The sequence below is a fragment of the Chiloscyllium plagiosum genome, chromosome 31 (assembly GCF_004010195.1).
Source record: "Chiloscyllium plagiosum isolate BGI_BamShark_2017 chromosome 31, ASM401019v2, whole genome shotgun sequence".
In the NCBI taxonomy this organism is placed as follows: Eukaryota; Metazoa; Chordata; class Chondrichthyes; order Orectolobiformes; family Hemiscylliidae; genus Chiloscyllium; species Chiloscyllium plagiosum.
This window is the reverse complement of record NC_057740.1, coordinates 22,523,841-22,547,848: the sequence shown is the minus strand read 5'-3', so window position 1 is coordinate 22,547,848 and position 24,008 is coordinate 22,523,841. Positions and strand designations below refer to the sequence as shown.

General features: G+C 40.0%; 1 protein-coding gene across 1 annotated transcript in view; it reads left to right on the top strand.

Moving 5' to 3' along the window:
• Positions 1–1,305: 1,305 nt before the first annotated feature.
• The window catches only part of LOC122565046 (unconventional myosin-Vb-like), a 179,232-nt gene continuing 156,529 nt past the window's right edge, over positions 1,306–24,008 (top strand). The window contains exon 1 of the mRNA XM_043720677.1: positions 1,306–1,556. Coding sequence (XP_043576612.1) covers positions 1,530–1,556 — 27 coding nt within the window. The 5' untranslated portion in view covers positions 1,306–1,529. The remainder of the gene's footprint in view (positions 1,557–24,008) is intronic.

Here is a 24,008-nt window from a genome sequence, read left to right as displayed (position 1 = left end):
AAATCAGCACAACCCTATCAAAGTCTTGCATTGTAATGGCAAAGGCCATTTGTTATGGACGAGGCCAAACCCACTCATAATATTTCAGAAGTTAGTCTAGACCCTAATGCTTTCTTATTTTAAAGGTAAAAGGTAAGATGTTGTATTACAGATGCAATTCGATTGGTCAAACTAACAGATTCAAAGCAAAACACACTTTATTCATCCTCTATAGTTAAAATACAACAAAAGAAAGAAAGTATTGGAATAATGTAACTCTATTGGAAAACTTAACAGAATAATAGATACAGTAACTATTGCTAATTAACTGTTCCAGTGCAGCAACATTTCCATAAACACACTCTTGGCAAAGAGCAAAAGATTATTTCATATACAACTCCAGTAGCAGGAAGAGAACCCCTAGCTTTTGGCTGTAACTGAGAGATGGAAAAGACAGCTTCCACTCCACAAAACACCAACAGCAACTGCTGAAAGCTACATTCCTGGGCCTGTGGGAGCTTAGACCCACCCATCCAGGCTGCTTCTATTGTTCCAACTTTAATAATAACCCAAGGTCTCAGAAACTGTTTACTCTAGTGGCTTTGGCAGACTGCTCATCAGCTCTACCTTCAACCCTCTCTTCAAAAGAACAGGACAAATGCACCTCTTTAAAGGCACAGTATTGTCACACTACTTCATTACTGGAGATGTAAGCGCAAGTGTATCAGCCAACAAACTCTTAAGCTGATGGCAGAGGGAAAGCTGATAATGCACAAAAGATAATTGAGCCAAGAACTTTCTCTTGAGGAACACTGGCTGGCAATATAGACCTGTACAAAGACATTCTGTATCCTTTACATTCATTAACTTCAATCTCGATGGGGCTCCACAGCAGCAATTGAGTCCTTTCCTTTTATGTGAGCTGTATTTGGGAAAGTGACCTAAATTACTCGTGCTTTTTTTTTCACTCCAGGGTGCATTTGTGGTTGAGACAATTTCTGTTCAAATTCATTTCAAGAACATTTTGAAGGCCACACACATACACATATATGGTCACGATTTAGTCAGTTTAGCAATCCTTTTCCGTTTTACTGTTGAACGGATAAGAATTAATTACGGGATTTGTATTTTTTAATCAACCCGTTTAGAGATGCTCTGACATAACTCTGGAGCAGGTTTGACTTAAGCCTGAGAGCGATATTACAACTGAGACACAAAAACCCTAAGAATGTCTTTATGATTAATTGCATTGGTTGTTGATATGTTGGACTTGAACACGTTATCTTTGGTAATAGTCCTTGCTCCGGTCGTCAGGCAGTGAGAAAGCGCACATTATGGTCTGATTCCCTCATTGACATCAGGTGTTTGTGTGGTTGCGTTCACGTGTAGTGAGTTAGCTTTTGGCTGAGAGAAGGGTAATAGGGATAGCTTGAAGGTAGGTGCGAACTCTTGTACCGAAACAACTACAGGAATAGTTTATTTTTTCCCTTGAGTTCGTCTGATCTATTTGTGTCCCTATTGGAGAGGGAGGCTTTTCTTGAAGGGACGCAATGTCTGTGGTTGAACTTTACACCAAGGTATGCTCAAGTTTTGTTTGTTTTGAAAGTGATTTGCTTAGACGTAATGTTAGACATTTCGAACATTTTCAAATTGGATGCCTACATGGAGGGACTCGTTTTGAAAAACGTGGAAGCAATTTGATATCTATTGGAATTTACTACGCTTTGTGTACTTTGAAGCAAATAACATTAAAGACGTCTTGGATTCGCTTACTAGCTCGGTTTGGTTTTTCGCATCACATAGAGTTTTTTTTCTTGAGTTAAGAAAGGGGAAATATATTTCGAAGTTACTGATGGGGGCGTAGCCCATGCACAATCGTGAGTAAATGACACCACGTCCAATGTGTGTCTCAAGCCTGTATTTAAACAGGGCCTTTTAATGTAGTAATCCCATTTAAGGTTGTGATATTTATTAATTGGGAGACAATAGTGGTGATTGAAGAAGATTACTTTTTTGTATTGTAACTTATAAATAATGAGAAGGACTTTGTAACAATGAGGAAAAAATGATTCTTGACTGAAGAATACCTGCCTTTTTAAAATCCATATAATCAGAGAGGAAAGAAAGTGGCTTGTCAAAGATGTGCAGCACAGAAACAGACCCCTTGGTCCAACTTGTCCATGCTGAGCAGATATCCTAACCTAATGTAGTTCCATTTGCCAGCACTTGACCCATATCCCTCTTAAACCCTTCCTATTCATATCCACATCCAGATGTCTGTTTAAATGTGGTAATTGTACCAGCCACTACCACTTCCTCTGGCACCTCATTCCATACACACACCACCCTCTGTGTGGAAAAAGTTGCCCCTTGGGTCTCTCTTACATCTTTCCCCTCTCAGCTTGAGCTATGTCCTCTAGTTCTGGACTTTCCCAACCCAGGGAAATGACTGACTGTCTGCTTATCCTATCAAGCACCACATGAATTTATAAACCTCTAGAAGGTCTCCCCTTCAGCTTCTGAAGCTCCAGGGAAAACAGCCTCAGCCTATTCAGCCTCTCCCGATAGCTCAAAACCTCCAACCCTGGCAACATGCTTGGAAATCTTTTCTGAACCCTCAAGTTTCATAACATCCTTCTGATAGGAAGGAGATATGTCTGATACTTCATATGTTCAGATACACTGATAATCATCTTTACGTATGCAACTTTGTCCAGTGAGTGTCTCATCAATCTCCCATGAGCTATTGGAGAAAATTCTGAAGGAGAGAATTGATCTCTTTGTATAGGTAAGGTTTTATCAGAGATAGTCAGCATAGCTTTGTCAGAGGGGGTCATGCCTAACAAATTTGAAGTTTTTGAGCAGTGACCAGTTGTGTCGATGAGGTCAGTGTAGTTTGTGAATTTCAGCAAAGCTCTTGACACTGACTCATGGGAGACTGAGAAAAGCACGTGTGATCCAGGTAGCTCGTCAAGTTGGATCCAAAATTGGCTGAGTGATAGGAGAGTTTGTGACTGGATGCTGGTGTCCAGTGTGAATCGCATATTGGTGCTGAGTCCCTTTTTTTTTCTTTTTTGGTGACATATAAAATGTAGGGGTCTGTGATGACTAAATGTGCAGATGATTGAAGTTTGGCCAAGTGGTTGACAGTGAGGAAGAAGGCCTTGGGTTATAGGAGCATAGAGATCAATGGACAGATCAGTGGCTGATTTTATTAACCTTATGAAGTGATACTGTTCAGAAGTAACAAAATAAAGGAGTCTTGGATGAATTGCAGGCCACTAAGAATCTCTGAGGGATCTTGGGGTGCTTGTCCACATATCCCTGAATGTGGCAGGACAGGTTAATGAGGTAGTTATAGCATATAGGAACTTGCCTTTGACAGTTGTGAGATTAAAAGCAGGGAAGTTATGATGGACTGAACAAAATTTTGGTTAGGCCTCAGCTATGTGCAGTTCTGGTCATACATTATAGAAAGGATGCAATTGCACTGGAGGCAGCTTAAAGAAACTCGCCAGAATGTTACTGGGATGGATCAGATTAAGTATGAAGAGGGTGGATAAGCTTTGGTGGCTTTTGAGAGAGAAGGCTGCGAGGGGACTTGATTGAGGGGTGTGAACAAGATCAAAAGAAAGCAGCTGTCCCAATGAGTTGAAGGGCCAATAACAGAGCAAACCTTTTCAAGTGAAAGGTAGGAGGTTTGGAAAGGATTTGAGGAAGTTTTCACCCAGAGGGCAGTAGAATGTCTGGAATACATTTCCTGGGATGATTGTTGAGACAGGAAATCTCTCTCAACCTTTTTGAAGTATTTGGATGAGCACTTGAAATGTCAATGTTTAAAGCAATGGGTCAAATGCTGCAAAGGTGAGACTAATGTAGAATGGTTTGATAGGGCCAAGGGTTGCTTCAATACTGTATGATTCTATGAAAATGTTGTTTTTGTCAGTGGCAAATCAACTGTAAGTTGATTGGAGTCAACGAAGTTTTTATACACTTGCAAGGACTTCTGAATGATCAACAGATTTTATGAAATGTATTTTTAAATGTGTACTTTTTGAGACCATTGTATGACTAAATATATTCATGCTGATACTTTGAGGTTGGTACACTTAATGAGTGTAGACTGTAAAGGCACTCAGTGTCTGTGAGAAAGTGTTGGGAACACTGGCAGCTGTGGTTGAAGTTGTTTTGATTTGGGGTTTGAAAGGAAAATCCTACTTGTTGTGGGCTGGATTTGGTGTTCTATTTGCAAATAGGCCTGTTACTGTGATAAATGGATCAACAGGATATGGCTCCATCCAGAATGTAGTTTTTTTTTCCCCATGCTTACACAGACCAAGTACTACACACTTTTTGACTTGAGATCTCATATATTTCAGTCATGCATTAGTGCAGAGAAATGCATTCTCTTGTCCACATTGACGTTGTGATAGTTGCTTATTGAAGCCATTTTCTACCTACTTGGCTGACCCAGGAGGTCAGCTGGGTTATCCATGATTTAAGTGATTATGTTCTCTTTTTGGACTGCCATTCAGAGAGAATGAACTCAAGTTACCAGAATATATAGCTGGTGCCTTTGTCTGTATTGGCTGCCTAGTAATGTGTACATAAGAGTGGGAGTAGGCCATTTGACCCATCGAACCTCCCTGCCTGTCTTTCTATAATATTCTGCTTGATTTGCCCCAGGTCTCCACTCTTCTTTCATGCCAGCTCCTCGTAGGCCTCAATCTCCTGACACTTCAAACATCAATCTTTTGTTTAAATACTTTCAATTATCTTGCCCCCACTGGCCACCTGATGCTGCTCGGCTTGCTGTGTTCTTCCAGCCTCCTGCTTGTCTACCCACTGGTCTGTGGCAAAGAATTCCAGATATTCACTACTCTGAGAAGAAACTTATTTTTAAATGTATCCCATTATTCTGTAACTGTCCTATAGCTTGAGATTTCCTCCACATCTACCTTGTCATGTCAACTCAATCTTTTTGATTCCATAAAATTATCCTTCATTCTTCTGAACTCGTGTGACAAATCTGACAAAATAGGCTTCCCTTTTACAAAACTAGATTAACTCAGTTTTACAGAGTTAAGCTTTTCTAAATGCCATGCTATTTCATTGTTGATGGACTCTCACATTGACCAATGACAGATGCTAGGTTAACTGACCCATAGCTTCCTGCTTGTTGTCTCCCAGGCCCCTCGAACAGGGACGTTTTAGTGGGTTTCCAATCCACTGGATTCCTCCCAGAATCTAGTGAGGTATAGCATAGTTTGATCAATGCTTCCACTGTCTCTAGCCACTTCTTTTAAAACTTAAGGATGCAGGTCACTGCATCCTGGTGGTTTGTCAAATACTTTATCCTTCATGTTACAGAACTTTTCTTCCAATTAGCACCTTCCTTATCTGTTAACCTTTGGGATGTTTCACTGTCTTGCACAGTGAAGACCGATGCAACATATTCATGTAAATGATCTGCTGTTTCCTTGTTCCCTGTTAATTCTGCAGTTACATTCTCCAAGGGTCCTATATTCACTGTAGCTCACTTTTTTAAAAAACATATCTATACAAGTTTTGTTTGTTTTTTTTTTCCTCTATTTGCACCAGTGTTCTCTATTTGCTCCATAGTCAATTCTCTTTTTTTTAGTAATCTGCTGGTTCTTTAAGCAAAGCCCCAGTCCCATGGCGTACCACTTAGCTTTCATTGCTTTGCATTCCATAATTTTTTGACTGGATATCCTCTTCAATTGTCTTTGTTAATTTTAATGGTTCATCCTTCTCTTCAAGTCCTTTTTATGCCTAGATTAGATTTTACAGAGTGTAATGAAATATCTGGTTAAATGCCTGTCATTATGCATCCACTGACCTTCCCATTAGTCTACTTTGACAGCATGCTTCAAACAACTTTCTGAACTGTTTTGTAATTGTCCTTGTTTAAGTTGAGGTCGCTGGTTTGAGACTTGAGTTGCTCTGCTTAAAACTGATTTTGAAATTCTAGTGTTATGATCTCTATCCCCTAGAGAGTCTTAACTATGAGATGTCCATTATTAATCCTATTCTCATTGCTACATCTGAACAGACTATTTTAGATGTAGCAATGTACAGCTCTAAGAAGCTATTTCTGATGCATGCTATACATTTGACTTCCATGCCAACCTTACTCATCTGATATTTTTTTTTGTCTCGACCATATGCAGCTCATAATCGCAAGCCTAATGTCTGCCTTACAAACCGCCATTATTTCCTGATGTGTACTTTGCCTGACAGGCAACTTTTTGGGCCTATAGATAACTCACCTGTGATTTCCTCCTCTTGCTGTTCCTTTATTTCCAGCCAAACTAACTCTACATCACAATCTGTTGCATGTATATCACAACTCTACATTGCACTGATACCTTCCTTTATTAAGAAATTATTCATCCACCCCTTCTCCTTTTTTCTCCTCCAGACTGTTGAATACCTTTTTAATGTTGAATTCCCAGTCTTGAACACCTTGTAATCATGTTTTCATCATTAGTCAAGCCATATTCATTTCTTTTGGTGCCATCAATGCATTTATCTTGTTAGAAATGCTGTATGCATTCATAAAGAGCTTTCAAAGTTCAACTCTTTAACCATTCTTACCTACACTGCTTCAAATATCTACTGGACTTTTTAAAATGGTTTTTATATCCCTCCCTGTCATGTTTTGATTTAATGTGTGCCTCTTCACCACCTTGCACCTCTGCTCTCATTTCTTTTTGATATTCAATTGAATGAAAGTTAAAACTGTCCCCTATCTAATCAGTTTTTAAAGCTCTATCTACCAACCCCTTGCCTGGATGGGTAGAGCTCCAACAACACGCAACGCCTGACACCATCCAGAATAAGGCAGCCTGCTTGATTGGCACCACAAGCATTCTCGTCTCCCCCCCCCCCCTTGCTGTCTAGAATTTGTCAAATGTGTGTAATATAATGAAGTTGGCTTTCATGTCATTTTCTTTGGACGTTATTTGCTGTCTAGAATTTGTCAAATGTGTGTAATATAATGAAGTTGGCTTTCATGTCATTTTCTTTGGACGTTATTTGCTGTCTAGAATTTGTCAAATGTGTGTAATATAATGAAGTTGGCTTTCATGTCATTTTCTTTGGACGTTATTTGCTGTCTAGAATTTGTCAAATGTGTGTAATATAATGAAGTTGGCTTTCATGTCATTTTCTTTGGACGTTATTTGCTGTCTAGAATTTGTCAAATGTGTGTAATATAATGAAGTTGGCTTTCATGTCATTTTCTTTGGACGTTATTTGCTGTCTAGAATTTGTCAAATGTGTGTAATATAATGAAGTTGGCTTTCATGTCATTTTCTTTGGACGTTATTTGCTGTCTAGAATTTGTCAAATGTGTGTAATATAATGAAGTTGGCTTTCATGTCATTTTCTTTGGACGTTATTTGCTGTCTAGAATTTGTCAAATGTGTGTAATATAATGAAGTTGGCTTTCATGTCATTTTCTTTGGACGTTATTTGCTGTCTAGAATTTGTCAAATGTGTGTAATATAATGAAGTTGGCTTTCATGTCATTTTCTTTGGACGTTATTTGCTGTCTAGAATTTGTCAAATGTGTGTAATATAATGAAGTTGGCTTTCATGTCATTTTCTTTGGACGTTATTTGCTGTCTAGAATTTGTCAAATGTGTGTAATATAATGAAGTTGGCTTTCATGTCATTTTCTTTGGACGTTATTTGCTGTCTAGAATTTGTCAAATGTGTGTAATATAATGAAGTTGGCTTTCATGTCATTTTCTTTGGACGTTATTTGCTGTCTAGAATTTGTCAAATGTGTGTAATATAATGAAGTTGGCTTTCATGTCATTTTCTTTGGACGTTATTTGCTGTCTAGAATTTGTCAAATGTGTGTAATATAATGAAGTTGGCTTTCATGTCATTTTCTTTGGACGTTATTTGCTGTCTAGAATTTGTCAAATGTGTGTAATATAATGAAGTTGGCTTTCATGTCATTTTCTTTGGACGTTATTTGCTGTCTAGAATTTGTCAAATGTGTGTAATATAATGAAGTTGGCTTTCATGTCATTTTCTTTGGACGTTATTTGCTGTCTAGAATTTGTCAAATGTGTGTAATATAATGAAGTTGGCTTTCATGTCATTTTCTTTGGACGTTATTTGCTGTCTAGAATTTGTCAAATGTGTGTAATATAATGAAGTTGGCTTTCATGTCATTTTCTTTGGACGTTATTTGCTGTCTAGAATTTGTCAAATGTGTGTAATATAATGAAGTTGGCTTTCATGTCATTTTCTTTGGACGTTATTTGCTGTCTAGAATTTGTCAAATGTGTGTAATATAATGAAGTTGGCTTTCATGTCATTTTCTTTGGACGTTATTTGCTGTCTAGAATTTGTCAAATGTGTGTAATATAATGAAGTTGGCTTTCATGTCATTTTCTTTGGACGTTATTTGCTGTCTAGAATTTGTCAAATGTGTGTAATATAATGAAGTTGGCTTTCATGTCATTTTCTTTGGACGTTATTTGCTGTCTAGAATTTGTCAAATGTGTGTAATATAATGAAGTTGGCTTTCATGTCATTTTCTTTGGACGTTATTTGCTGTCTAGAATTTGTCAAATGTGTGTAATATAATGAAGTTGGCTTTCATGTCATTTTCTTTGGACGTTATTTGCTGTCTAGAATTTGTCAAATGTGTGTAATATAATGAAGTTGGCTTTCATGTCATTTTCTTTGTGCTTTACCCCATAACGATTCCAGATACCCATTTTAGGGATTTTTTTATGTGCCAAGAGTTTAAACAGTGAAAAAACAATTGTGGGTGCCTCAGGTAAAAATGTCCAGTGGCTTGAAGGTATATTTGTGAACTGTTGCCTGATCTATGATCATTTGGATCAGAGCAATCATGGTTTCAAAGAATGATAGAATTATCTTCAGTCTCCAACTCCATAACATTACAAAGCTTTCCTTTTCAATGTATCTAATTTACTGTTGAATCTGCTTCCACTCCCTTCAATTCAAGATCAATATTTCTTCCTTGACTTAATATAATGAGCAAATAACCTAATTGAATCACTTTGCTGTTACTTTATGGTAATTTCAAAATAGCATTGATATCATTAAGCAGGCACAGCAATCAATGGCATTCCCTTTTGATTAATGCAATTTGGAAATGTTCTTGTGCTCCTTCAAGAAGGAAATCCTTTGGGCAGAGTGCTCCTGCCAAGACAGATGAGGGCCATGTCCAAATGTTGATGGCTTCCCATGGTGTGAATGAATGGACTGGGTTACTCAGCCATGAGATGTGTTGGTAATCACAGCTCAAAACCAGAACCATGAGACTCCTTCACCCAACCATGTATATGGTATTAACTGTCGTAAAATGGACCAGCAATACTTAACTTTTAGACTTGAATGCCTGAGACACAAACTCAATGGTTTTGCAAGGGACGCTACTGATTTTAAATGGCTGCAGTGATCACTGGTCGGGAGGGGGAATCTTGGCAACTCATAGAATTTGAAATCCGATACATTGGAATTATTACTTTTATTTGAAAATTGTAACTGAGCAAAGAAAATAACAAACACATCATTCCACTCCTCATCTGGTCAAAACAAAATTTAGAATTAATATTACTTAAAAGGAAAGACCTGCATAATTTGTGGTTAGCACTGCTGCCTCACAGCGCCAGAGACCCGGGTTCAATTCCCGCCTCAGGCGACTGACTGTGTGGAGTTTGCACGTTCTCCCCGTGTCTGCGTGGGTTTCCTCCGGGTGCTCCGGTTTCCTCCCACAGTCCAAAGATGTGCAGGGTCAGGTGAATTGGCCATACTAAATTGCCCAGTGTTAGGTAAGGGGTAAATGTAGGGGTATGGGTGGGTTTCGCTTCGGCGGGTCGGTGTGGACTTGTTGGGCCGAAGGGCCTGTTTCCACACTGTAATCTAATCTAATCTAATAATCATCTTAGTACCTTTTTATAATTGTAGGATATCCACAATACTTCACAGCAAACTAAATCATTTTAAGCTTAGTTACCATGCAGGAGGTTGTCAACTCAAATTTATTTGTAGTAATCAGATTTTTTTTAAAAAATTGAGGTTAGTTAAGGGGCAAGTTTTGGCCTGTCAACTAAGGGGAGCATCTCTGAAAATACAGCACTCACTCATAGCACAGTAACATACAATTTAGGAGTATGCCTTCTACACTAACTCAGTGGTTAGCACTGCTGCCTCATTACAAGGGAGCCGGGTTCAGTTCTATGTTTTGAGCAACTGTGTGGGCTGTTCCACTCCAAAAACAGTCCAAAGATGTGCAGGTTAGGTTGTCCATATCTAGAGTGTGGATTAGCCACAGTAGTATGGGGTTATGGGGATAGGATGTGGAGCTGGGTGGCCTCTTTGGAGGGTCGATGTAGACTTGACGGGCTGACTGGCCTCTTTGCACCCTTTAGGGATTCTATGAAACACCTTTTTTGATTTTAAGAAATGCAAAAGAGGGAATGTGAGAGAGCTAGAAAAGAGAAATTTGGAACTTTTTAAAAGACAAATTTCTAAAATTATGCAATGGAACTTAACTCATCCCATATCAAGCAAGTGTTTTTAATTTTGTCCTCTGAACCTGGAAGTTATAAGAAAACAAGATTAGCATGTTCCCAGATTTAAAATGAAAGATTTAATGTTCAAAATTACATAAATGTAAATTGGATACTTGGCACCTCTCCTTTTTAAAAGAAGCCAAGGCAAAGTTGCCCACTATGTCCATTCCTTTCAGTTCCTGATGCACAAGTGGTACCACTAAGTTGAATGAGTAATGTACAGTTCTGATGTCACTTTCAATGTGACAATTTAAAGCAATAAATTGGATTTTCCAAGTAAATGCACCTAATGCATGTAAATGCAACAATTTGAGAACTTAAAAATTGATAAGTGAATCCTCAAATTAATGGATAATTTGCCTTATTTTATCTATCTTTATGCTGCTGAAAGTTCATCATTGCCTCCATCTGAGTTTCACAGAATTGCATTTCCATCAAATTGTAAACTATAAATTTGCAGCAAATTGGGGCTAGTACATAGTCATGCAAGGAATCGATTTATCTACAATTGATCAAACATTCCACCTCATGTATAGTATGTTCTTTGTTGTTTTTCCCAATTTATCCTTGCTGTCCCTCTATTTTCCTTGTTTTTTTTCTGACCTGATGGACTCAAATTTGCCCATGCCTTTTCTGCTGTACGTCCATTATATGTCCTTCTGCTTGATTCTCACTGGTTAGAGATTGGGTGTTAATCATCAAGATGTCTCACTGCTGTCAACTTGTAATTCCAAGAGTTTATCAAGACAGGTACTACAACTAGGCACACTCCAAAGACAATGTGATTTGGTTAATGTGGCATTTGGCCTTTAGGTAAAAGGTATTATGATATCAACAGATATTATTACCAGATAAACTAGATACCTGCCAGAAACCTTGTTTTGATAGATCATTATTTACGATTTTAATGAAATGGTCTCAGACATCAGCATGCAGATTTTACTTTTAGAGATGGAACAACTTTATTTACAAAATGAACAGAATATTGAAAACCATCTAATTAAAGATAAATTCAAAAACTTTTAAATGGATGTGCCATCCCATTAATCCCAAACCATTTCTCAATTTATACAAGAAATAGCTAAGTGTAATAACCAAAATATACCACTGATGCAGTACCCAAAACACAGTATGACCTAAGAGCAGAAATGAGGCCATTCAGCCCATCAAGTCTGCGCTGCCATTCAGTCATGGCTGATAAGTTCCTCCACCCCATTCTCCCACTTTCTCCCCATGACAATCAAGAACCTGTCTATCTCAGTCTTAAATATGCTTTGTGACCTGGCGTCCACAGCATTCTGTGGCAGTCAATTCCATAGATTGGGTCCTAGTCTCACCCACCAATGAAAACTACATCTTGCCAACATCCGTTCTGTCCAAGCCATTCAGTATTCTGCATGTTTCAATTAGATCTCCCCCCCGTCCTTCTAAATTTCATTTGAGTATAAGGGTCAAGAGTGTGGTGCTGGTAAAGCACAGCAGGTCAGGCAGCATCTGAGAAGCAGGAGGTGGTCACTTCTGCCACCTCCAAATGGACCCCCCCACCAAAGAGATATTTCCCACCCCATCCCTATCATTGTTCTGAAAAGACCATTCCCTCTGTAACTCCCTTGTCAGGTCCACACCCCACTCCTGGCACCTTTCCCTGCCACTGCAGGAAGTGTAAAACCTGCACCCACACCACTCCCCTCACCTCTGTTCAAGGCCCCAGGGGGGTCCTTCCACATCAGTCAGAAATTTACCTGTACCTCTACCAATGTCATCTGTATACGTTGCACCCGGTGTGGCCGCCTCCTGCATCGGGGAGAATGACAACTTTTTGCAGATCGTTTCAGAGAACATCTCTGGGAGACCTGCGCCCACCAACCCCACTGCCCTGTGGCTGAATATTTCAACTCCCCCTCCCATTCTGTCAAGTGCATGCAGGTCCTGGGTTGACTCCACTGCCAAACTGTTGCCACCCGGTGCCTGGAGGAAGAAAGCCTCATTTGTCCGCCCTGCAACCACACCGGGTTCTGAGTTATGGGTGTTCCTCCAATATCACAATTTACAGCCCAGGAACAGGCCCCTCGACCATCCAAGCCTGAGCTGATCCAAATGTACCGTCTAAACCTGTCACCCAATTCCTAAGCATTTGTATCCCTCTGCTCCCCACCTACTCTGCACCTGTCCAGATGCATCTTAAATGAATCTACCGTGCCTGCCTCTACCACCTCTGCTGGCAACGCGTTCCAAACACACTCCACTCTCTGTGTGAAGTATTTGCCGCGTTTATCCCCCTTGAACTTTCCACCTCTCACCCTTGAAAGAGTGACCTCTCATTATTGAATCCTTCACCCTGGGGAAAAAGCTTGTCTCTATCCACCCTATCTGTACCCTTCATGATTTTGTAAATCTCAATCAGGTACCCCCTCAATTTCCTTTTTATTTTTCTAATGAAAATAAACCTAACCTACTCAACCTCTCTTCATAACTAGGACCTTCCATACCAGGCAAAATCCTCGTAAGGCTTCTCTGCACCCTCTCCAAAGCGTCCACATCCTTTTGGTAATGTGACAACCAGAACGGTGCACAGCATTCTAAATGCGGCTGAACCAATGTCTTGTACAATGTTAACATGACTTGCCATCTCTTATACTCAGTATCCCGTCCAATGAAGACAAGCCTACTATATGCCTTCTTGACCACTCTATACACCTGTGCAGCAACCTTCAGGATACAATGGACCTGCACTCCCAGATCTCTCTGCCCATCAACTTTTCCCAAGGCTGTTCTGTTCATTACATAATTCGCTGAAGAATTAGTCATACCTAAATGCATCACCTCATTTGTCTGGATTGAAAACCATCTGTCCCTTTTCCGCCCAACTCTCTGTATCCTCCTGTATTCTCTGACAGTCCCTTTATGCTTTCTGCTACTCCACCAATCTTAGTATCATCTGCAAACTTGCTGATCATACCAACAGACCCTCTTCCAGATCATTTATATATGACATCAACAGCCCTTCCTTCATCTAACAATTTGGTCACTTCCTTGATGAACTCTATCAAGTTGGTAAGGCACGATCTCCGACACAAAACCATGTTGCCTATCGCTGATAAGCCCATTCTTTTCTAAATCTAAATAGATCCTATCCCTCAGTACCTTTTTTTTCCAGCAACATTCCCACCACTGACATTAGGCTCACTGCTCTGTAGTTACCCGGAATATCCCTACTACTCTTGTACAGGGGGACAACATGAGCAACCCTCTTGTCCTCTGGCACCTCACCTATACTTAAGGATGCCACTAAGATATGTCAGGGCCCCAGCTATTTCCTCTCTTGCCTCCCTCAGCAACCTGGGATAGATCCCATCTGGACTGGGAATTTGTCCACCTTAACGTCTAGCCTATCCAACACATCTTCTCTACTTATGTCAACGTGATCCAGACTAATCAAACTTTTATCTCCTCCCTCAGCAACCTGGGATAGATCCCATCTGGTCCTGGGAATTTGTCCACCTTAACGTCTAGCCTATCCAACACATCTTCTCTACTTATGTCAACGTGATCCAGACTAATCAAACTTTTATCTTTAATCTCAAGATTCATCATGTTCCTCTCCTCAGTGAACATTGATGCAAAGTAATCATTCAGAATCTCACCCATTCTCTCAGGTTCGATACACAGCCTTGTTTTGTTATCCTTTAGTGGACCAATCCTTTCTCTAGTTACCTGCTTGCTGCTTGTATAAGAATAAAATGCTTTGGGATTCTCCTTAATTCTGCTCTCTCAAGCTATTTCATGACCCCTTTTAGCCCGCTTGATTTCTCGATTAAGACTTGTCCTACTCTTCTGATATTCCTCCAGGGCCCGTTCTGTTCTTGGCTGCCTAGACCTTATCCAGAGCCTTCTAACTGAAGCTTGTTTACTTCGTTAATTTTAAGACTTTACCAAGGAAATTAAAACCTGCTCTCATGCAACCTTTCTAAAATAAATCACCATGACTACAGAAATATATGCAAGTTAATTATTAAACCACTTCATATGCATTGACTAAACCTGGATAGCACTGGTTCAAAAGCCAAATTCTGAACTTGGGTGGTAACAGTTTGGCAGTGGAGTAGGCCCAGGACCTGCATGTCCTTGGAGTGGGAGGGGAGCGTTGAAGTGTTCAGCCATAGGGTGTGGGCTTGGTGGGTGCAGATGTCCCAGAGATGTTCTCTGAAATGATCTGCAAGAAGGCTTCCTGTCTCCCTGATGTAGAGGAGGCCACACTGGGTGCAACAGATGCAGTAGGTAACATGGACGTGACCTGGAGGAGAAATGCTTCATTCCACCTTGGAACCCTGCAATCACATGGGATAAATGTGGACTTTAACAGCTTCCTTATTTTCCTCCTCCCACATTTATCCCAAACCTCCAACTCAGCACTGTGCCCGTGACCCATCCATCACTGCCCCCTCTGACTTATCACCTTCTCCCTACCTTCATCCACCTATCACTTTCCCAGCTACCTCTCCACCCCACCCCCTCCCGTTTATCTCTCAGCCCCGACCCACAAGCCTCATTCCTGATGACTGGCTTATGTCCAAAACGCTGATTCTCCTCCTTGAATGCTGTCTGACCTGTGCTTGTCCAGCACCAAATGCTTGACTCTGATCTCCAGCATCCACAGTCCTTGCATTCTCCATTTGAGTATAAACTCAGCATCCTCAAATGTTCCTTTTTGTTATGCTGTTCATTTCTTGGACCATTCTCTCAAATCTCCTGAACATGCTCCAGGGCCAGTCCATTTCTTCCTGAGGTATGGGGCCCATCATTGCACAATATTCCAAATGTGGTCTGACCAGAGCCTTATACAGCCTCAGACGTACATTTTTTTTGTTTTTATATTCCAATCCTCTCAAAATAAATGCTATCATTGCATTTGCCTTCCTAACTACTAACTCAACCTGCAAGTTTACCTTGAGAGAATCCTGGACTGGAACTCCCAAGTCTCTTTGCATCTCAGACTAGTGAATTTTCTCCCCATTAGAAAATAGTCAATGTTTCTATTCTTAAAGTGCCTGACCCCTCTCTTTCCCACATTGTATTCCACCTGCCAATTCTTTGCCTACTCTCCTGACCTGTCCAAATCCTTCTGCAGCCTCCCTGCTGCCTCAGTATTATCTGCCCTCTCTCTCCTTTTTTATCATCTGCAAACTTAACCAAAATGCCGTTAGTTCCTTATCTTGATAGTTAATGTATAAAGTGAAAAATTGTGACCCTTGCAGAACACCATGTCACCAGCTGCTATCCTGAGAAAGGCTCTCTTTATATATTTGTACAATTCTCATGCCATAGGCCCTGTATATTGCAGCTCAGGAAAATAAGTCATAAGTGACTCATCTTTTTAGACTGGAACTGCATATAGCTATTTCCTTGAGCTACCATGTATCTGAACGTCAATGTACTGCAGTTTATTCCCATCAAGGTTTCATCCCAGCACTTTGGCCTGGGACTAGCACAAAGCTAAGGTAACTTTAGTGCATTATGTCCGTCCTTGCAGCAGCACTGATCCACATAGGTATCCTATTCCAAGGCTTCATAGAACTGCCCCAGTTAAAGTGAAAACTAAATAGTCTCCCCTCTAAGATATGACCATTCCTTTGAGCTTTTCTTGCAGAATTGCACCACACAGGATTTTGATCCTCTAACAACAAAAGCTAACTCTCAGCAACCAGGAGAAATTACATCTCCTGTCATTGTGGAATGTTGTCATGTGAAATCATCAAATCACAGTCCAATTTAATTGAATCAACCTTCATCTGGGGATGGGGAAGACAAAGTCTCTGGCTGGGCTGGGCTGGGATGGGATTGGTGGGGTTTGACCCTCATCAGGAGATGAGGGATGTGTGTGTGGTCTGATCATGTCTGATTGGGTCACTGACTTTTGTTTACTGTGAATATTCTTGTATTTATTTGTATTTATGATTGGAAGCTAAGAAACAGAGTTTCAGCTTATGACCTGCTCATTGCTATGTGAATACACTTGAGCAGAGTTGGGGTTTCTGTTAGGGAGGCAGTTAACCTGCTTGCTAAACTAGTTTTAATCTTAAAACACAAACCTCTGAATAAATACAAGATCACACTGGATACAAATAAGATGGATTTTATTAAAACAAGTACATCAGAAGTGACAATTGATCAGATGGACTTGGCCACTTAACAATGGAATACCAATCCTCAATGGCCTGGGATGCTGTCTTATCCTCTTTCTGCACACTCTCTACCTTTTTACAATCATAACCATAGCCTGATCAGTGGTACACAGACTCAAGTTGGTCTTAGCAATGCAAATTAGATTTGAATTCATCTCCATTTATCGTGTACTCCTTTTGCCTTCACCCTGACACCCCAGCCCCACAAAGCCATCTCTTTGCACATGTGCCATCTTTCCCTGTTACTGTCAGTTCTGAAGAAGGGTCACTGGACCTGAAAAACAAATTCCTCCGATGCTGCCAGACCTGCTGTTACTCCAGCATTTTTTCTTTGCAAATTAAAATCCTCATTTGGCTAGGAGTGGCATGGCCATCCCCTGAAGACCCATCTTCCAGGATAGAAAGCTTTCTCAGAATATGCTTTAGGAATTCACACTAAGTTCGGCACCTCTTACTGTATCTGTGCTGATTTGATCAATGCTTTTAAATGTCTGATTTTTGGAAGCTTCCTGCTGGGTGTTCCATTTTACTGTGGCTGTTTTTTTTATTCTGAAAGAGGTTGCTTGATTTAAAATTATAAATTACTTGGCAATATCTGACTAATTTTGTGCATTAGTTGATGTGTAATGTTTTGTCCCAATTTTGTGTGGAACAATATGTAGATAGCCCACAATCTAAATAATACATGATTGCTCGGTAAACTGGTAATTGCATGTCGTACAGCCATGTGATTTTTTTTCCCTTAAAATCAAAAGGGTTGTCTAGTTCCAAAATAAACTGCCCACTTTCAGAAGTTGAGCAAGACTTTTGATGCTTGATTCTGTACTTAATCCAGATTCTTAACACTCAGACTTGGTTTCTTTTTTAAAGCTCACTTGTGTCTAGCCATTGGCTTTTGGGATGTCACTTCTGACTTCATCTGGGATACTGCGGGGAGTGGGAGCTGCTGAAGGATTGTCCAAGGGGACATATACCTCTTGCTGTTTATGGCTTGTTTGTTTTGAGCTCCAGTGAAGGGAAATGGAGACCTGTTTTAAAATCAGGACACCTAGCCCAGAAGCTTTTTAAAAAAAAAAACAATGTTGTAAAGAAATAATCACTTTGAACAGAACTATTTTGAAACACGGAGGCGTGATATTTGTGGAATGAGCAATGCAGTAGTGATTAGCCTTAAAAAGAACACTATTATTGGAGAGTGTCAAACACAGATTTGTTTATATAGAATTGCAACGTTGAATCGTTTTGGGCAACTATGAGGAGAACGTCCAACAGGATTGTAAAATGTATCAATGTGTGAAACAAAGGATGTTTGAGATGAGCCATGTCCCCCGTGTGCTCCATTTTTAAAATAAATCATTGTCTCATTCAAACTGTCTCCATCTCTAGTTTACTTGAACACCTTTTAAAATAAGTTATTGAAGCAAATCTTATGAAAATTTACTGTCATTTTAGTGAGATGAGGGCAGAGTGGTGGACATAATCCAAATGGACTTCAGTAAGGCATTTGACAGGGTTCCCCATTGGAGACTGGTTAGCGAGAATGTGGGGGGAATCTAGCCTTTTGGATACCGAACTGGCTCAAAGGTAGAAGACAGAGGGTGGTGGTGGTGAAGGGTTGTTTTTCAGACTGGAAGCCTGTGACCAGTGGCGTGCCACAAGGATTGATGCTGGGTCTGCTACTTTTCTTCATTTACTTGGGTATGAACATAAGAGGTATAGTTACTAAATTTGCAGATGACTCTAAAATTGGAGGTGTAGTGGGCAGCGAAGAAGGTTACCTTGGATTACAATGGGATCTTGATCAGATGGCCCAACAGGCTGATTGGCAGATGGAGTTTAATTTGGCTAAATGTGAAGTGCTGAATTTTGGGAAAGCAAATTTTAGCAGGACTTAGACACTTAATGGTCAGGTCCTAGGGAGTGTTGCTGAACAGAGACACCTTGGAGTGCAGGTTCATGCTTCTTGAAAGTGGAGTCGCAGGTAGATAGAATAGTGAAGAAGATGTTTTGTTTTGGTCAGAGCATTGAGTATAGGAGTTGGGGGTGGGGGGAGGGAGTCATGTTATAGCTGTACAGAACATTGGTTAGGCCACTATTGGAATATTGCGTGCAATTCCGATCTTCCTATCAAAGGGATGTTGTGAAACGTGAAAGGGTTCAGAAAAGATTTTAGAAAGATGTTGCCAGGGTTGGAGGATTTGAGCTATAGGGAGAGGCTGTATAGGCTGGGGATGTTTCCCTCGAGCATCAGAGGCTGAGGAGTGACCTTTTATGAAGGTTTATGAAATCAGGAGGGAAGTGGCTAGGATAAATAGTCTTCCCTGGGGTGGTGGTGGGGAATCCAGAACTAGAGGGCATAGATTTAGGGTGAGAGGGGAAAGATATAAAAGGGACCTAAGGGCAAATTTCTCATGCAGAGGGTGGTACGTTTATGGAATGAGCTGTCAGAGGAAGTGGTGGAGGCTAGTACAATTGCAACATTTAAAAGGCATTTGGATGGGTATATGAATAGGAAGGGTTTTGAGGGATATGGGCCAAGTGCTGGCAAATGGGACTAAATTAGGTTGGGCTCTCTAGTTGGCATGGACTAGTTGAACCGAAGGGTCTGTTCCTGTGCTGTACATCTGACTATCTCTTGTAATCATCTCTCCAACTTCTTCACATTTGTCACCCTAGTTATGTTATAATGCTGAATCAAAAATATTGAAGATCAGTTTATTGATTTAACACTGGACTTTCGGGAAACATTTTTTAATTGGTCATTTTAAAAAAACATGTAAAAACTAGTTATCTCTGCATTGAAATTTACAATGGTAGGTGTTAATAGAATGTAAGCAATTTGATTAGCTCTACTACTCTATTTTGAATATAATTGTGCTTTTCATTTATACATCTTTGTCATATTTCAAACTAAGACTCAAACTTCATCTGTTGGGTGTAAAATGATACGTAAATATTTTTAGTTGTGTTCAACCAACAAAGATACCCAATAATTCATTCTCACTGGTAGTTTAGTGTTGCCATTTAATGACCTATATGAAACGATCCACTTACTATACTATTGTAAAATATTTTATGCAGTTCATAATCTTATGTTAATTTTTTTAATCAAAACTTCCCTGGTTTAAAATGAACTTCAAGGTTAACTGATTTGGAAGAAGTCTTTAAATTTTGGAGTCTCAGATCTCAGACTAGTTCAGTTTTGTTTTGTTTGGTATAGTCTGGGTAAAATGGCCAATCCAGTGCAAATGATTAGACCATTTTAAGCAGTTTAAATTATTCCTCTTAATGTTGATTTTAAAATAATTCTATGGGTGGCCCACCCACCCAATTAAAATAATGATCCTGGAGAGATTGCAGCTATTGTAGGAAGATTTTCAAATTGAGCTTATTTTCTTGGGTCTTTGAGCACACTCTTTATAAAAGACTTGTGAAGCAAACTCTCTTTTTTTATATAGTGTTCAATGAAATTGGTAGGTGATTCTATATTGTTGAAATGGAATTTTGTGGTGGAGTCGGGTTTTTTTAACACGACCTATTTCAGCTGTTAATGCTGCTTGAGTCACCATTGTTACTGTATTCACTGTTTATAATTTCAAGACATTGTATTAGCACAACTGTCCAGTGTAATGAGACAGCAAGCTGATTTGTTACACCAATTGTATTGGAAATTTGAGCAGTAACACTCTCTGCAATTTCTGTTTTTGCCAAAGTGGGCACTTGTCTCTGAATCTTTAAACAAAGGGGAGTTAATTTACCACTTTTAGTGTTGGCTTCTACAATGTTGCACAGCTGCAATAAAGTTTTTTTTTAAAAAATAATTTTAAAACATCAGCATTTTAAAATATAGTATTGTTGTTCAGTGCTGTGCTGTTTCATGCTTGAATAAACCAATCATAACATTCTGCCAGCAGCTTTTCTTGTCAGGTTTGATGTTTGTAATTTAATTCTGATCAATTCTTCACTCTTCATTGAAAGCATATATTTATCTTTCACTGAGTATTTGCTTTCCACTGCATTCTCACCACCTCACTATCTGAGGCCAATAATCTGTTGATATATTGATGCAGCATTGTTTCATTTGTGATTTACTGTACTACCATCGCTATCTTTTATGTCAATGTTGATTTGAAGTTCTGGGAGATGTGATCACCGTGCTTGGTATGGCTTATGAAGAAATTACAAGCATGTTGTACAAGAAGTTAATCCTAAATAAGTTCAAAAATAACACTGCTCTTTAGCCTTTCTTTTAGCTAGTGTGGCTTTGGGATTCTGTTGTCATGGTTACACAGCTTGCTGCTTTGTGGTAGTTGCCAAAATTGCACCCCACACCCCCACAACCTGATGAATGTTTAAAAATATGCTTAGTATTATGATGGTCTTTACAGTCTTGAGATTCAAACTGCATTCCACGTCTGGAGTATATAGTTCAGACTGACATGTGCTAGTAACTGTTAGGAGGGGCCAGCGTTTTAGAGAGACCAGCCATCTGTTACAATAAGCAAATAGTTTTTGTATGTGACCAAGTATGCCTATTTTTGTCACCTTTTATAAAGATCCTTTTGTCCTATTCTTAACTGTCTCTTAACTGCCCTGTGGGCAAATTAAGGACAAGCAATAAATGCTAGTCTAGCTGGTTTTGCCTTGGTCCCATGAATGAATTTTCCAAAAAAACCTGCGAGCTCTGCAAACTACTGTTTAAATCATTTTTTAAACTAAACACTACCACACGAGACAGATTAAGAGAAGAGCTAAATGGATGCCGATATTTTCATTCAGCGCCTTTTTGTTTAAACGTGATACTTGCATTAATTGTCACTGAACTCGCAGTGCACTCAATACTTTTCTCACTGGGGCTCCCTGCTGGCATGCCCTTGGGGATTGCCAATTATAATTGCTGTGTCAATCTAAAGGAAATGACTCTCTTTCCAAAATGTGTTGTGATTTTTGGAAAACATTGTTAGTATTGGCTAGAGAGAACTTTTTTAAGAATGGCAGTTGAATGTTTCAACGGACACACATGCTGGCCTTGCAATCCTTTTTCAGGTCAGCTTTTGGACTCTAAGCTAGTGACCAATAAACATTCCAAATGTCAGTCTAACTGCATAAGAGTTAACAATCTTATTAAATGACTCCAAGCTGCTGAGTTTTAAAAATGCAATCCTTGAGGAAAATTTAGCAATTGTGTAAATGTTGTTGTGATGGGTAACAGATTACATGAACTATTAGATGAAATGAATCCATTGCCCAGAAAAAAATCCCCAGTGGGAATATTTAAGTACGAAGAATGGAGGGGAATACACTGAGTAGGTAAAAGTTTTTAGCTAGAATTACAAAAACCCAGAAGCTAAAACTAATGTGAATGGAAAGGTCAGGATGAGTATGTAATTACATTCTGCTGTAATTGACCAAGCAACTTTGCTATATTTTTGTTTTAAAAATACTCAAATTACTAATGGGTTGTAACCAATTCTGAGCATAGTTGTAGAGGACAAGCCTATTGGTTAAAAACAAATCCCATTTTCCAGCACTTGGCCCCTAGCCTTGTATGGAGGAGGTGAGGACTGCAGATGCTAGAGAGCAGAGTCTAAAAGTGTGGTGCTGGAAAAGCACAGCAGGTCAGATTGCATACCCTGATGAAGGGCTTATGCCTGAAATGTCGATTCTCCTTCTCGGATGCTGCCTGACCTGTGCTTTTCTAGCATCACACTCTTGACCCTAGCCTTGTATGCTTTGGTACCATTCTAAAATATTTAAATATTATGAGAGTTTCTATCTCTGTCGCTCTGACAAGCAGTGACTTCCAGATTCCCAACATCTCCTGGGTGAAAACGGATTTCCCTCATCCACTTTAAACATCTGTCCTGTATCATTAGTCTATCCCTTGACCATTGATCCCTTCAAGGCAGTAAGACGCCTTTTAAACAATAAAGGAACAGGAGTAGGTTGTTTGGCCCCTCCGACCTGCTCCGCCATTTGATAGCATCATGGCTAATCTGACATTTCTCTACATCCATTTCCCTGTCCTTCCTCTAACTCTTGACATCCCATTGATAAAGTATCCACCTGTATCGGCCTTTTTAAATATGTATGAAGATACTGGCTGCATGGCGCTCTGTTGGAGTTTCAAAGACACCCCAGCCCTCTGACGGAAAAATTTCCTCCATATCCTAACCTTGAATTGGTACCCCTTTTTTTTATTCTGAGACTGTGCCCTCTAGTCCTGCACCCTCCCATGAGGGGAACCATCTATTGTCAATCCCCTTAATTTTTTTTTTGATGCGATCACCTCTCATTATTAACTCCGTAGAGTCGCAATCTTTAAAATCATTGCTTGTAAAAGAGTCTCAGAGATACTTTGACCAGAAACTGAACTGAACTCGGCACATCAACACAGCAGCTGCAAGGATCAAGTCAGAGGCTAGGATAACTTCATAAGTAATGCCGCTCCTGACTCCCCAAAGACTCTGCTGCATCTCAGAGTCAGAGAGATGTACAGCATGGAAACAGATCCTTCGGTCCAACTTGTCCATGCCGACCAGATATCCCAACCCAATCTAATCCCATCTGCCAGCACCTGGCCCATATCCCTCCAAACCCTTCCTATTCATTCCCATCCAGATGCCTTTTTAAATGTTGTAATTGTACTAACCTCCACCACTTCCTCTGGCAGCTCATTCCATACACATACCACCCTCTGTGTGAAAAAGTTGCCCCTTAGTTCTCACATCTTTCCCCTCTCACCCTAAATCTATGCCCTCTATAGTTCTGAACTCCCTCACCCTCGGGAACAGACTTTGTCTATTTATCTTATCCATGCCCTGCATGATTTTATAAATCTCTAGAAAGTCACCCCTGAGCCTTCCATACTCCAGGGAAAACAGCCCCAGCCTGTTCAGCCTCTTTCTATTTCTCAAATCCTCCAACCCTGGCAACATCCATGTAAATCTTCCCTGAATCCTTTCAAGTTTCACAACATCTTTCTGATAGGAAGGAGACCAGAATTGCACGCAATATTCCAACAGTGGCCTAACCAATGTCCTGTACAGCCGCATCATGACTTCCCAACTCCTGTACTCAATACTCTGACCGATTAGACAATAGGTGCAGGAGTAGGCCATTCTGCCCTTCGAGCCTGCACCACCATTCAATATGATCATGGCTGATCATCCTTAATCAGTATCCTGTTCCTGCCTTATCTCCATAACCCTTGATTCCACTATCCTTGAGAGCTCTATCCAACTCTTTCTAAAATGAA